At 44.9% G+C, this 15,000-nt stretch overlaps 1 protein-coding gene across 1 annotated transcript in view; it reads left to right on the top strand.

Moving 5' to 3' along the window:
* The window catches only part of LOC311360729 (vertebrate ancient opsin-like), a gene marked incomplete at both ends in the record, with an annotated part of 72,369 nt that overhangs the window by 55,642 nt on the left and 1,727 nt on the right, over positions 1 to 15,000 (top strand). Inside the window, one exon of the mRNA XM_084480823.1 lies at positions 3,497 to 3,730. Within this exon, the coding sequence (XP_084336949.1) occupies positions 3,497 to 3,730 (234 nt within the window). The remainder of the gene's footprint in view (positions 1 to 3,496; positions 3,731 to 15,000) is intronic.

The raw sequence follows: 15,000 nt of genomic DNA, 5'->3' as shown, positions 1-15,000 counted from the left end.
CACACACACACACCCTGGAGGTCACACACACACACACACACACACACACACAGACACACCCTGGAGGTCACACACACACACACCCTGGAGGTCACACACAGACACAGACACTCACAGACACCACACAATACATTATACAGTACATTATACAGTTTGTGGGAAGAAGTTTGTATGTTGGGTAATATATGAAAGAGAGGGGGGGGGAGACAGTGTGGACAGGGACATGAAGAGAGAGATAGGGAAATAGAGACGCAAACATAAACATCGTGACAGAGAGGCAGAGAGAGTGACAGAAAGGCAGAGAGAGTGACAGAAAGAGAGAGAGAGGGATAAGGGAGTGAGAGTGAAACATGTATCTTCATGTTGAACCATCACATGGGAGACGTTTGCCCGACGGACCTGTCAAATCTCCCCTCTTAATGTTTTGGTCATGTTGTTTATCCATCAAATCTACATTCACATGTTTGCGTGTTTGTGTGTCGACATGGTTTTGCGTGTGTGTATGTGTGTGCGTCTGCATGTCTGAGAAATAACGATGTGTGTGTGCATTCATGTGTGTGTGAATTTATGTGTGCGTGCAGTTGTGTGTTTGTGTGACTGCAGCTATATTGATGATCATCAGCAGTGTTGTGCATGAACTAGTTCAAAAGAACTAGTTCATTGAACAAGTTAATTTTTCTATGAACTTTGAACTGAACTTAACATATTTTTAATTAAAGAACTTGAACTTGAACTAGTTCAGATTTTGTGACATTCTGAATTGATGCTTAGGTCCAGATGACATGTTTATTAAATAGAGTTACTGCCTTAGTTGTGATAAATGAATTAGGTGTACAAATAATATCCACAACAATTTGAGATTGTAGTGATGGGCAGCAGGTAATGGAGAGGATTCATTTTAAAAGATAAGCACAGAATACTCACTCCCACAGTTTTTCTTTTCTCCCAGAGTCTTTCTCTGTTAATGAACTGAACATGAACTAGTTCAAAACTGAATTGGTGAACTATGAACGTGAATTTATTCATTTTCTTTTGTATGAACTGAACTTTGAACTAGTTCATGTGAAGTGTGAACTTGCACAACACTGATGATCACTGCATATCTCTGCCCCCGAGGTCTCCAGTGTGTTGGCTTGCTATATGCATTGGTGTTGTATGTGTGTTTCTGTAAGATAATGTTTTTTGTTAGTATGCACGTATGTGTACGTGTGTGTGTGTGTGTGTGTGTGTGTGTGTCTTTCTATGTATGTGTATGTGCATGTGTGTATATATTAGGGGCTTCCACTTAAGAAGAGTTGAAACAATGGCGTTGGTTGCTAAAAAGGGTAGGCCTACTACTTCGCTTTTATGGCAATTTTTTGGATTTAGACCTGATGAGAGTGGACAGCCAAGGGACACGGCGTTGTGTGCACACCTGATCCACCTGAATAGACGGGCAGACGACCGATCTACATGACCACTTTATACGCCACGCAGAGGTTAATAGAAATTATGATAAACTAAATATCACAGAGCATAGAGCAGGATTGTGAACGTTTACAATGTCTCATGTCAATTCACAATCTGGTGCTCATGTGTGATCCGCGCAAAAGACGGGCCGACGAGCAATTTACATGATAACTGTTGCGTGTGCGCCACGCAGAGGTTAATAGAAATGATGATGAACAAAATATCACAGAGCATAGAGCAGGATTGTGAACGTTTACAATGTCTCATGTCGATTTACAATCTGCAAAATGTGCCTGCGTTGGCCGACATACTTTTTTTTAGTTAGGATATTGATGCTGCGCGCCTCCTATTTCCAACGGAATTAGTTTAAGTTATATAAAACCATTTAATTTAACACACACGCACTGAAACAGATATTTTCGTTTTTAAATAAATATTTGGAAACGAAAATTCATATATTCCGCAGTGTGCCTCTCTGGCATTGAGCGGGTCTACAGGATCGCACTCTGCACAACCCAGTGAACCCAAAAAGTGAACGGTCTCAGTCACGTAGGTACGCCTCCGTAGTCAACGCTGTCTAAGCGTCGGTGGTGATGGCAACTTTCTCCGTTAAGGACAGGATTTCACGGAGCGAGGCTGCTGCTTCGCTGTACCTTTTCTCCAGCCGCACATATATTAAAAAATATATATCATATTTTGGCACATGGCACTGTGTAATCTGCCTTGAGAAATGCGATCAGATCGCGGCAGTCACGTCGCTGGCATAGGCTGCCGTATTTAAAGTAGCATCAGGGTTGCCAACTTTGGGTTTCTGGCCAGAGTGAGACTCTGTAGGATCTTATAATGCTTACATTATAACAGGGTCCGCGGGTGGAATTTTTGACGGGGGGGGGATTGAGTGTTGGAGTGCGGGCGGACGGGATTGTTGACGGGGGGGACGGGGGGGACGGGGGTAGTACGGGATTACGGGCAGGCGGAGTTGTTGACGAGCAACAAGAGATCTAGCGGGTTTCTTTTTTGTTTGTTTATTTGTTGCGTGTGCGTGAGAGCGTGAGATTGATGCCGAAAGCGTGAGTGTCACGCCAGATGCGTGAGTGTCGGCAACCCTGTAGCATGCATATGCATTAGCTATATTCTTAATTTAATTTACAGAGCAATCCCTGCAAAGTTTCTAGGTTAACAATAGAAGAGACTAGGAGACTCCATCGTGATGTCGGTCAGCCATCACAACCCTAGTTACAAACGTACATACTCTGGTCTGTGTTCATCTGGTATCAACACAAGGCTGCTCTCTAACTTTCTCTTCAACTTTTCACCTCTTCTTCTGTCTGGTGCCTGTTTTCTGGTTCTGCGCCAGTGTTGGCGCTGTCGTGATGATTTTCTCTTTCTTCAACTCTCCTTTTCTCTCTCTCACTCTCTCCTTTCAAAACCATCTCCTTCTTCACTGCCTCTGTAGTTCCTGGAAACCACTGCAACCGATTCTTGTTTCCTTCCTTTCGTCACATTTTATTTCTGACAGATGCCGTGAGTTTTCTTCCGACCAGTCAGGTCTTCATAACAAAGGGTCACTGTAATAAAAAAGGACATCTGTACAGCTCACTTACAAAACACTCCCCGACTTACAAAAAAATCCCCGACAGCACATGGTCTCATCGGAGCGTGTCTCTGGATTGATTAAAAGCTCAACCCACAGCAGCTCACAGTGAATCAAAGCTGCTCCCGACCGGCAGAGCATGAGGGCCGGTGAAACCCTCAGCTTTACAACGTTTGGATTTTGTTGTTGGCTGGAAAATGTATCTGAAATAAAGCCTTTCCCACTGCTTTCATTCCCCACTCCCACCACCCCACCCTTTTACAATCCACCAATTTTCCACACCCCCCATTATTCCCCCCTCCACCAACCACCCTCATCCCTCCATCACCATCCACCTTCCCCACCAATCAAACCCTCCTATCCATCTAATACCCAAACACCACCACCCCACATTGATGGGGTCACCACCCCCCCCCCCCCCCCCCCACCCTCCTTCTCCATCCCCCAACGCAGGTGAGCGGCATCCACACGGCCATGAGCCGCAAGCGGGAGCAGCGGGTGCTGCTGATGGTGGTGATCATGGTGGTGTGCTACCTGCTGTGCTGGCTGCCCTACGGCGTCACCGCCCTGCTGGCCACCTTCGGACCCCCGGGCCTGGTCACGCCCGAGGCCAGCATCGTGCCCTCGCTGCTGGCCAAGACCAGCACCTTCATCAACCCCATCATCTACATCTTCATGAACAAGCAGGTAAGGTGAAGTCTCCCTCGGGGGGGCGGGGGGTTGCTCTTCCGTCCTCTTGCTCCTCCACCGGAAGGCGGAGCGGAGGGAGGTGGCACTTCTTGCGTCGCTTTGGGGGACGTGGTGGGGTTGTGTTGCGGTCGTGCTTGTTTCCGTGGTGATGTGATGACATGGTTGTACCCTACGTGTGTTGAACGGCGGGCTTGGTACTCCGGGGGCTCCTGCTCAGCCCAGAGGCGGTCAGTCGGCGCCCCTCTCCTAAAGGGAACCACCACCAGGCAGGCAGTGACAGGAGTAGCTCTGTGTGAGCAGCTCGGTTACGATGGACTCACTGAGGAGGAGCACGCAGAAGTACTTTCATGCAACACCGCGTCTTCCCCTCTTAAACGACCCCAAATGTCACTGAATTAGGTTCTTTAGCCTCTCTGAGTCGCTCCCCAACGACCTATTCTTGCTCGTACTCCACAGAGGTAGAATGGTCTCTGTGTTTGACCGTTCGTCCTCTGTAAAATACTCCACGTGTGTGATGGCATTGTCCCCATGAATAAGACATTGGCTCTGCATTGCATCCAAAGTCCACGCCAGAAACAATCTTTGTCAAATCGTTCGCCTTGTTTTTATATTTCAGATCAGGGTGCATTCATTTAATATTATGCCAAAGAAGAGGATGGAGCCTTTATTGTTTGGCAGCTCCCGTGATGTATACGTATGTGATGGAACTTGTTCAAACCCTCAGTGGGTACTGTTGCTGCTATTGCAGTCCTGCGAACAACAGTTGGTAAAACAAGGAAAACCGTGGTTGTGTATTTGCTCCCAACCAGAAAGGTTCTGGGTGTGATGAAAATGTCTGAAAGGTTCTCAACCTTTTTGAGTCGCGACCCCCAATTTAACATGCACTGCTGTCCGTGCCCCCCCCCCCCCCCCCCCCCCCCCCCCCCACACACACACACACACACTAGGGCTGTCAAAAAATTACGTTGAAATATTCCCTCTAAAAAAAAAACATATATTCGAATACTATTCAAATATATATATTTGCGCATTATGTCAATGACGCGCATTACATCAATAACAGGACAAACGAATACAATGAGACATAACTACTTGTATAGGTACTTTATTCAAGTTGAAACATATTTGACAACATATTACCTACACAACAATAAGTAAATGAACTAATGGCCAAGACCGCAGACCTTGCTCTCGCTCACTCACTCGCTCTCTTTTTCTCTCTTGCTCTCTCTCGCTCTCTCTCGCTCCCCCTCACTCTCTCTGCGCATACTTGTTTAAATAAAGAACAACAATAAACAAATGCTGAGTGCTGATCAAGAGGTTTGTGCGAGCAATTTAAGGTCCCGACTCTTGTCTCTTGACTTGTCTCTTGACTCTTGTCTGTTGTCTTGTAGTGTTCTGGTCGCCCACTCACAAAGCAGACAGCTGCTCTGCGGCTGCCGTCGGTGTGTGTTTTTCCACATTTGAATATTAAGTTTCACCTTTGAATGTCTGTTTTTCAAAACTATTTGAATATATATTAGAATTTAGAATATTGGTTGACAGCCCTAGTGTCGGTATGTGTGAATGAGAAGGGCAGACATGAGACTAGTGGACAGGTTCGTTGTTGTTTTGGTGTAGTTACGGCCGACAGTAACTGGTTTTGAGTAATTAAATGCCTGTTTGAGCCCAACCGCTCGTCGTCCTTCTAACGTCCGGTCGGACGCTACATTAATTTTGATTAAAAAAAAAATTAAAAAAAATTAATAAATACATTTATATTTTTCCAAAATGGTTTGGTGACCCCCAGAAATCATCTCGCGACCCCAATTGGGTCGGGACCCCAAGGTTGAGAATGGCTGCTGTAGACAATGACCACATTAAGCCAGATTCCTAACCTATAGCTGCTCCCCGATTACATTTGAATTCACTTTCACTTTGGACAAAAGAGTCTCCTCAATGACTATAAAGAAATGTCTACATAGTAAATGGCTGAATAATATAATTCCAGTACCAGCCCAGTAGCTCCAGGAAGAGCAGAGACTAGGGGTGGAACGGTTCAAGTAAAACATCCACACCGTTGGGTTCGCTGGTCACGGTTTGGGGTTTATGGTTTGTTCGGTTCTTTCTCTGTCCCGGGCCGGGCTCAAGACTTACATTTTCGACTAACTTTTTCATTTGGTGGCACCCTAAGAAATTGGGTCCCAGCCCCGTAGTATTGACTAATATCGTAGACTCTGCTGTAAGCGAGTCAGACTCGGACCAAGAGTGGATTCGAAAGCCACTCACTTGCAGATTTGCTTTGAAGTGTAATTCCAATAAAACATGTTTTAGCCAATTACACTGTTTAGAAATTAAATATCTTTGTCACTACAGTCCTATTTTAGAACGTTACATGATGGCGCAGTGACACTTTAACATTGTTTGGGGAGAACCCTATACTATGCCCCTGCCTACGCTATACTAATTATAAAGATACACATATGACCGTGTTTAATTGTGTCATCCCCTGCTTAACCAAAAATGTACCGTACCGAACTGAAACCTGTGACCCCAAATCTGTGATATAAACCAAACGGTGAATGTTGTGAACCTTTTCACCCCTACCAGAGAGCCTCTTCAATGTTTCTATAGGATTCATTCAACAACTTCCAACAGTTACGAGCAATGTGAGACAACCTTGTAGCTCGTGTTGTTAGACCTGTTTAAAGTCGAATGTAGATTTGATTGATTTCTTTATTCTATTCCTACCAGCTTGTGTCCATATTTCAAAATTTCCATTTATTTCCTTGAATCACATTTCAATTCTCCAAGCTCAAAGCCACGTACCACAGTTTAAAGAAAGGCATGGCCCCATATGGCTCAATTATAACCAGTCCAGCCAATAGGAATAGAGTTTGAAGAATGTGAATCTGAACCTACTGAGGTTTAAAATACAAATCATAATTGACTCTGGGACACAGTAACCCTTTTTATGTGAATAATTCATTTCAGGCAACCTTGAGGTTGTGTCATACAGTATATATTGTACATACAAGTCTTGCTTGTTTAAAGGATCATTTTCAGGGAATTACTATTTCCGCTAGAATATAAACTAGTGAACCTAGCAGTGCATATTACTAGGTTTATCTTTTATACTTGTATCATTTTACCTTGAAAAACAAAAGTCAAAGTAGATGTGTTCAACCTCATGAAAGAACCATGTCCAATAATAGGGAAAACAAATACAGAGCTCATTAAGACTTAATGTTCCTATTTCCACTTCAAATTAAGTTCCACTAAGGTCTAGACAGAATAAATGTTAATTGCACTCCAACTGCCACGCAAAGAAAATGTATTTTCATGATTCTGGTTGTGAGTGGCAGAATGCATTACATTTGATTCATTGTCATCTGGTGGTTGTCTACAGAGGAGTGTAACCAGGATACAAATAACAAAGGATGGGACACAGACACAATGTCATGTGGATGTAATTTGTCCTCGATACAGCATCTCAAAGGTTGAGACTGACAGTGAAAGAACAGAAGTCTAGTTGTCTTTTAGTTGAAGCCACCCGACCAAGGCCCAAACAACAACCAGGGTGGGCAGTCAATGAAAAGGAGGTTCAATTTCAAAGACCCAAAGGGAATATGGTTGAGTTTATTGTTAAAATAATCAGTTTCCTATTTGAACGTTAAAAAACAAATTATTAAAATGAAAGATAAGATACATACATATACTGTGTGTTTGACTACAATAGAGGTATATTATCATATTTCCATTTCAGGAAACCTCTGAGCTTCTTATCAAAATAAGATCTTTTATATTCAAAGGCAATCTTCCCCATCCCACATGGCTCAACAAAGAAAACGCTGCATAGGGAAAATGTTCACAATGTACACGCTCCATCAAGTTGAAATTCTATAGCATACAGAAGGAACACGATATAAAACCGCAAGGATAAAGTTTCATCCAGTTTGCGTATTGTATCTACAAGAATGCCATGGATTGTATTTTCATTAGCTCTTAGTATCCTTTGTGTGGCTTGTCTCGTTGAGTATGTTGGATGTTCGCTACCATGGGATTTGACAATGGAAAGTAACTCAGGAAGTCACACTATATCAGGGGGTGGGGTATTGTGTTAGAAAGGATCACCATACTGCTTTACTACTGCATTGAGGACACCAACAGACCAAAGAATCACTCAGGCATAACACAATGACTGCAGTGCAACATGAAATAACTCACTGCATCGCTGATGACCCAGTGAACAGACATGCCTGATGAAGATCCCTAGCGATCGACACGTTGCCTGTTTATAAATAAATCTACTTCTGGAGCGAAAAAACAGTGTGCAGACCTCTCCTTTCTCTTACATCCAATACTATTGTCTAGCACCTGTGGATTACCTTTGGACGTGCGCACCACCCCTCTTTTTAGGACCAGTGAACAGACATAAGATTTCCTCCTTCCGGCAGGATTTCAAAGATGAAATGTTGTTCCCAGGGCGTGAACATGTGCGGGCAGGGAGGCATGAGGCTGAGCAGGCAGAGGCAGGGGGGGCCTCACCCCGGGGGACACTCACCCCGTCTGAGGTCGGCGAAATCTTGCACCCTGGCCGGTTTTGACTGGTGAGATTAAGTTAAGTTATCCTTTATTGTCCCTTTTTGGGGGAAATTCTTTCTCTGCTTTTGACCCATCCGGGAGCCGGTGAACACACCCGGAGCAGTGGGCAGCCGCAGCGCAGCGCCCGGGGAGCAGGTGGGGGTTTCAGGTGCCTTGCTCAAGGGCACCTCATCCGTGGATGAGGACGTGGGAGAGTCCTCCCCCCGTCCATATTTTTGCCTACCGGTCAGGATTCGAACCGACCACCCTCCAGTTACCGGTCCAACTCCTTAACCAGTAGGCCACGGATTGCTTCTGTCGACTGAGGCTCTGACCCCAGAGGGGCGGACCTGGGGTGTAGAGGGGTGGTCGAGGGACAGGTAGAGGTCCCGGCCCAGCATGAGAGAGGCTGGGGAGACCCCTGGGGTACATGGATTTTGACGGATGGCCTGTGTGAAGGAGCACCCTTCGACGAGGTAACAAAACAGTGTTTAACAGCGCAGTGGGCATGGGATTGAGAATACGCAGGGTGAACATGATGGATGGCCTTGCTTATAAGGTGTGCAGCGAAGTCGGCAGAGACCTTGAGGGCTGTTATCTGTGGTCTTGATAGTCTTGGAGAGAGACGAGAGAAGAGAGAGAGGACAGGGTTCCGCTCGGAGGCTGCCTTGAGCTCCTGCAGAGAAAGTGGCCAGGATGGGTGTGCGTAACATCTGGACAATGTCCTGTTCTACCGTTCCATCAACCTTTCCTAGCAGGGAGGTCAAAAATGGCACAGAACGGGTGTTACATTTTGTTTCTGACAAGGTCCCTGTCTAAGAGCCAGATTTCCCTAGCTATATGGATAATCCACAAGCTGAATGCAGCCAATTATCCAAATACACCTCTCCTCTCCCCTTTCTCCCCTCCCCTCTCCCCTCCCCTGTACTGAATTGGAAAGGTGGGTAGCACCCAGCAGCATGTGAACCGCCATGCAGTCTGTCAGTTGAGACGATTATTAAATTATTGGCAACAGCCCTAGCGTCCACTAGCTCAATGATGCCAGCTTCCAGCAGCTGCTGCTCAGCTGAGACCCAAACAGCGAGAGACAGCAGGCGCAGTGGCTTGATGACAGGGTCAGCGGAAGAGTTGTGGTGAGGCTGGTGGGCGACGGCAGAGAGGAAGCCCAGACCTTAAAACGGTGATGGCTACATTTGAGTATCACGCATCACCCTGTGTGTTCAATCAGCTGGATCATCCAGAATGTGCACAGAGTCCCCCGGGGGTATCGCAGGCTCACCATGCAATGCCAGGAAGGGGGCAGGTGGTGGTAGAGAGAAACATACGCCATCCTCATTGCAAAATATTGTGTTTGAAAGGATCACCACCATGACACGCACAAAACCTGTTTTACCGCTGCAACACAAGGCACCGATAGACAGACCAAGACATGACTCAGGGCTCAGGCATGAAACTCAAGCTTGCTGCCTGTGTCGCATCGCATAGCAGCACCTAGAACCGGCTGACCCCAAACGATCACTTTTGACCCGTTTGCCGCCACCACCAATGCGGCTGTCACCATCCACATGCCTGAGGTACAGCAGTGGAGAGAGAGAGAGAGTGAGAGAGAGAGAGAGAGAGAGAGAGAGAGAGAGAGCGAGAGAGAGAGAGACCGAATGTCCTGTATGTCATTTTCAGTCTTCAATTCCTCCCAGCCCGTCGCTATGGAAACTGTGAGTTGAGGCGAGTTGAAGACTAAAAATGCTGTCCAGATACAAGTAGCAGCTGGTGGTGTCGTAGCGTTGGTCCGCCGGTCCGCCGACCGGCCGGTCCGCCCGCAGGACCAGGAAGTAAACAGGATGTATGGTTTATGGTAAGTGTGGATGCAAAATGCGTCCCTTTGCGGTCCACTGTTCTTCCATGGGAAGCAACATCAAGAGCAGCTTGAAAAAAACGAAAAACCTTTAAAACAAAGAAAACATATTTAAGAGAGGGACAAATAATAATGCGAAAAATCGAAACATTTAACACTATGGAGCATAAACTACACCCTATGAACTCCAAAGCATAAACTACAAACCATTTTTCTGCTTTAAGTGCTTTCAAAATGTTATAATTGCTTGTTGCTTCAGTCCTCTGCCTCTCTAATTTACAACTCCATAGTGCATACGTTTTGACAGAGGATCCCCTTTGCGGAATTTAACTTGACTGCTGCAATATGAAAGATTTACTTTCTCTAGCAATAGCATTAGAGCAAAATTTATGATGATGGAATGATGAAATTAACAGCGTACATTAAAGGCATCGCACTACAGACATTTTGATAACATGGTTCAAAATGAAGCTGCTGGTTGACTGCTGGTGCCCGACCGAAGAAAGAAAAAGCATCCTCCGGCTTTTTTGAAAATTATAATCATTTGAATGTCTAATTTGATTGAGCGATTGATTGTGTAGGGAAAAATATGATGTTAATTCCAATGAAAAAAACACTCCAACAAAAATGTATACATGACTACTTAAATAATTTTTTTCACCTTTGCGAAAGAATATAAGTAAAGAAAACATGGTTTTGCAGATAATACAGAAAATACATCAAATCCAAGCCAGGCTTAAATATTCCTGAGCTTTGACCCTCCATTTCCTGCCTGTCCAGTACCCTTGACGCATCACTACGATCTGAATGCAAACATCAGAACTCTCTCCGACAGCTCTCCCATGACCCTTCTCAGCCACGTCCAGCCCTCCTCTACATAATAGCCTTTAAGGATCTGCTTATTCTCTGCTTCCATCCCCTTGTCACACCCCATCCGTTTGTCTGTCAGTCTCCCACCCTCGTCCTGACCCAAGGTGCCATGCCTTCTCCAGAGGCTCAACAAACTTTCCCCCTCTGCATATGAGAAGCACTCGCTGTCCATCTCTATCTCAGTAACTCATCATCGCTGCGTCTCTGTCTGAACCTCCTCTACCTGACTCTGTTCCCCTGCCCTCCCCCTATCTCCCTCCATCCCTCCCCCTATCTCCCTCCGTCCCTCCCCCTACCTCCCTCCGTCCCTCCATCCATCAATGTCTGCACTTAGTTGCTAGGGTGGAGTTGGGGAGTTTGACTGCTTGGGGGGCCTGACAGCTCCCCACTGCAGGGCGGTATGGAAAGACTTGTTACTCAACAGCTTATTCATCTATCTATCTATCTATCTGTCATTATATCTATCTATCTATCTATCTCTCTCTATCTCTCTCTCTCTCTGTCTCTCTCTCTCTCTCTCTATCTGTCATTATATCTCTCTCTCTCTCTCTCTCTCTCTCTCTCTCTCTCTCTCTCTCTATCTATCTATGTCATTATATCTATCTATCTATCTCTCTCTCTCTCTCTCTCTCTCTCTCTCTCTCTATCTCTATCTATGTCATTATATCTATCTATCTATCTATCTATCTATCTATCTATCTATCTATCTATCTATCTATCTATCTATATGACAACGTGAACCCTGTTCAAAACTGAATTCTTCTGAGATGTGTTCAATCTTCCCCGTCTGTGGAAGGCCGGAGAAAGGTGACTTGGACTCGTCACGCAGGTATTTGCATCTCTTGAGAAAATGTAGTAGACTATAAGTATACATGAAAATGCAGGAGTATACTAAGTACACTACGTTTAATCAAGGGATGCCACTTCAGAAGGAGACGTGTGCGCTGCTGCGTATAATTGATCTACTGCCTTGAATTTAAAGCCCAGCCCAAGGCCCTCGGCCCACCTCCGACCCCCCATGTGCCCGCCCACATCTATAATGCAGCATGTGTCCGTCTGTCTATCAACAAGATCGGATATGTCGGAGCTGGTGGCAAACTCAGGGAGCCGAGTTCAGAGTCCTGGAGGCTTGGCATGAAAGAAAGACAGATGATATATCATGATATAAACATGCAGGCGGACCTGTGTATCCGGTTCATGGCGTGGTGTGAAGTAAATGCAGCAGGCCATTCACTATTTATGGGGTTCTGACAGCCAGGTTACCTTCTCTTTCCTGTCTGAGGGCACCTGTCTTCTCGTATGGTACTGTTTGATTCACTTGGAAATAGTGAATCAATAACTAGTATTGTTAACTATACAGGGATATAACTTGTGTTATCCATGGCCGCAGCAGCTCTTGCGATATGTTTCAAATCCAAGATGACCATGATGATATGTGATATCCTCTCATCAAAGAACATTTTAAAAGGATTACGAATACAAAAAGTGTGCATGTCAGATAAAGGCAGTGAAAGGAAGGACATGTACACACACAAACAGACAAGAACACACACAGTAAAGTCACACAAAGTCAAACATTGACTGTCATTTGGTTAACGTGGAAATAATGAGGTGAAATTCCAGGAGTGTGGTGGAGTGGGGTGAAGGAGGATGGAGAGAGAGAGAGAGAGAGAGAGAGAGAGAGAGAGAGAGAGAGAGAGAGAGAGAGAGAGAGAGAGAGAGAGAGAGAGAGAGAGAGAGAGAGAGAGAGAGAGAGAGAGAGAGAGAGAGAGAGAGAGAGGGGAAGAGGCAGGGATCAGGAGAGAGAGAGAGAGGGATCAGGAGAGAGAGGGAGGGAGGGAGAGAGAGAGAGAGGGATCAGGAGAGAGAGGGAGGGAGGGAGAGAAAGGGAAGAGAGTTAGGGATCAGGAGAGAGAGCAAGCAAGAGCAAAATCTGGAAATTGATTCGCAGCATAATCACAAGGCATTTTATCACAATATATGAAAACCAAGAGTAGACATACTCATGAACACACTACACTTCACCTCTAGCAGTAAATACGGTGTAGGGAAATAAATGAAAGAAGAAGATCTCAGAGAGGGCGTTTCCTCCCAGAGCAGATGGGCGAGGGGGGCGGCTCCAATCCGCTGTAATTATGAATCATTATCCACACGCAGAATAAGAGAGAGAGGGGTGGAGACACAGGAGAAGAGAGAGTGGGACATAAAACACCTTATGTGGCACATAAGGTGTGTACATCTTTGTGTTTTTGTGTGAATTGCGCGTATGTTCCTGTTTGTGCGGTCGTGTGTCTTGGTGTGTATGTACATGGGTCATGGCCCGACCATGCGGTGTGAGAGTTTAATGAGTCTTTGTGTAGAAAGAATCCAGCAGGTTTATTCTCACATTGATATATCAATCCCAGATAACAGCATGTGAGCCTCTAGCCTGCTATCAACCTACTAGGCAAAACACGACAGTTAAACCAACTAAACCAACTAAATATCCAGATAGTAAGACTAATATCTACATATATCTGAATGAACTAACTAATTCTATAAACATCCCGACTTATTCATGTTGCAAGGGAAATAAATAAACAGTACAGAATATTCTTCACCTCTCCTGTCTCTTCCAATATTTCCCCCCCGAAACTTTAAACAATGCTCAACAGACTTCGGGAATTCTTTGACTGAACACCTGGGAGTCGGAGACATGACAGTAAGTAAACAATTGATAAACGCTTTATTGACAATCTTTATGATTATCCGTATTGATATTGTATCCCCATGTATATGTATCACTGCTTATTGAATTGTGTGTGAGCACCAATTAATATTGCATTTCTTTACAGGGAATGTGATCGCAGACATCCCGACTCTGCAACACAGCAACAAATCAATAAACAGATATGAACGATCTTATCTTGTGTCCTTATTGTGAAAAGAATAATAATGTGTTGTGAGTACATTCATAACGATGAATACAACTAATCACAATTAAAGGACAATTCCGGTATTTTGAACATTGAGCCCCCTTTCTGGTTTGTCTAGGATGAAATAGAGTGGTTGACACCGAATGTTGACTATTGGTCCTGTCTCGGGTATTTGGCTCATTTAGAATCGCCCCTGCCTGCTTCGGAATGGCTGGCTACGGGCATTCACAAACCTGTCCTTAAAACAACCCTAAACGTTTGTTTTCAGAAATGTGCAACTCACCGAGTGGTTAGTGGTGTTCGTTGATGTTCCAAATCAAGTATCGTAACGAAATACATTTTCTGTCATGTTTTATCTGGCATTTTGTAAATCCATTGATTTCTGTTGGAAGACTCATTGCTCGTTGACCGGAAACGGAAACCGTCTATTTTCCCGCTATTCTCCCTACAGGCCGTATATGTGAATGACATATCCTGACGTTGGACCTCCTGAAAAAAGACTACCCCTCAGGTAGTATTTTAGCCGGCAGAAATGTTAATTACCTTATATGTGAATGAGCAGTAGAATGTCCACACCAGTTGAGTGGGCGTGTTGATGACGCTTCGGTCTACGTTTGCATGTCACTGAGTGGCACCCGCACCCTAATCGATAATCAGCCTGTTGCCTTTTGTTCGCTGAATGGTTTAAAAAATATTTTAATGTGGCACTGCTTTTCAGAGTCATTCGTGGTGAACGCTAAATGATAGGTCTTATGGTAACCCTCAGAGTACACATCATACAATAAATTACAATACATAATACATCACAGCTGCACGCGTATATAGAAAATGTTTTTTTTATCATTATGTTACACTTTTCCTGCTGTCGGCTCCCAGACCGTAGTCGAGAGCACAGGGGAGACGTTCCCTCCAGGGCCGATGTTCTCTCGGGGGTAACACCCTTCACTTTGACCGGCAGTGGGTCTGCTTATAGGTTTGAATATGGTCAGAATGAAGCGGCCAACGATTCTTGACAGGCTGGGTACTTTATTCTTAGTTTCACTAACTTTACAGTACACGTTTGCACA

The sequence above is a fragment of the Micromesistius poutassou genome, assembly GCF_964030765.1.
Source record: "Micromesistius poutassou genome assembly, chromosome: 16".
NCBI classification, from domain to species: Eukaryota; Metazoa; Chordata; class Actinopteri; order Gadiformes; family Gadidae; genus Micromesistius; species Micromesistius poutassou.
This window is presented reverse-complemented; position numbering and strand designations above follow the sequence as displayed.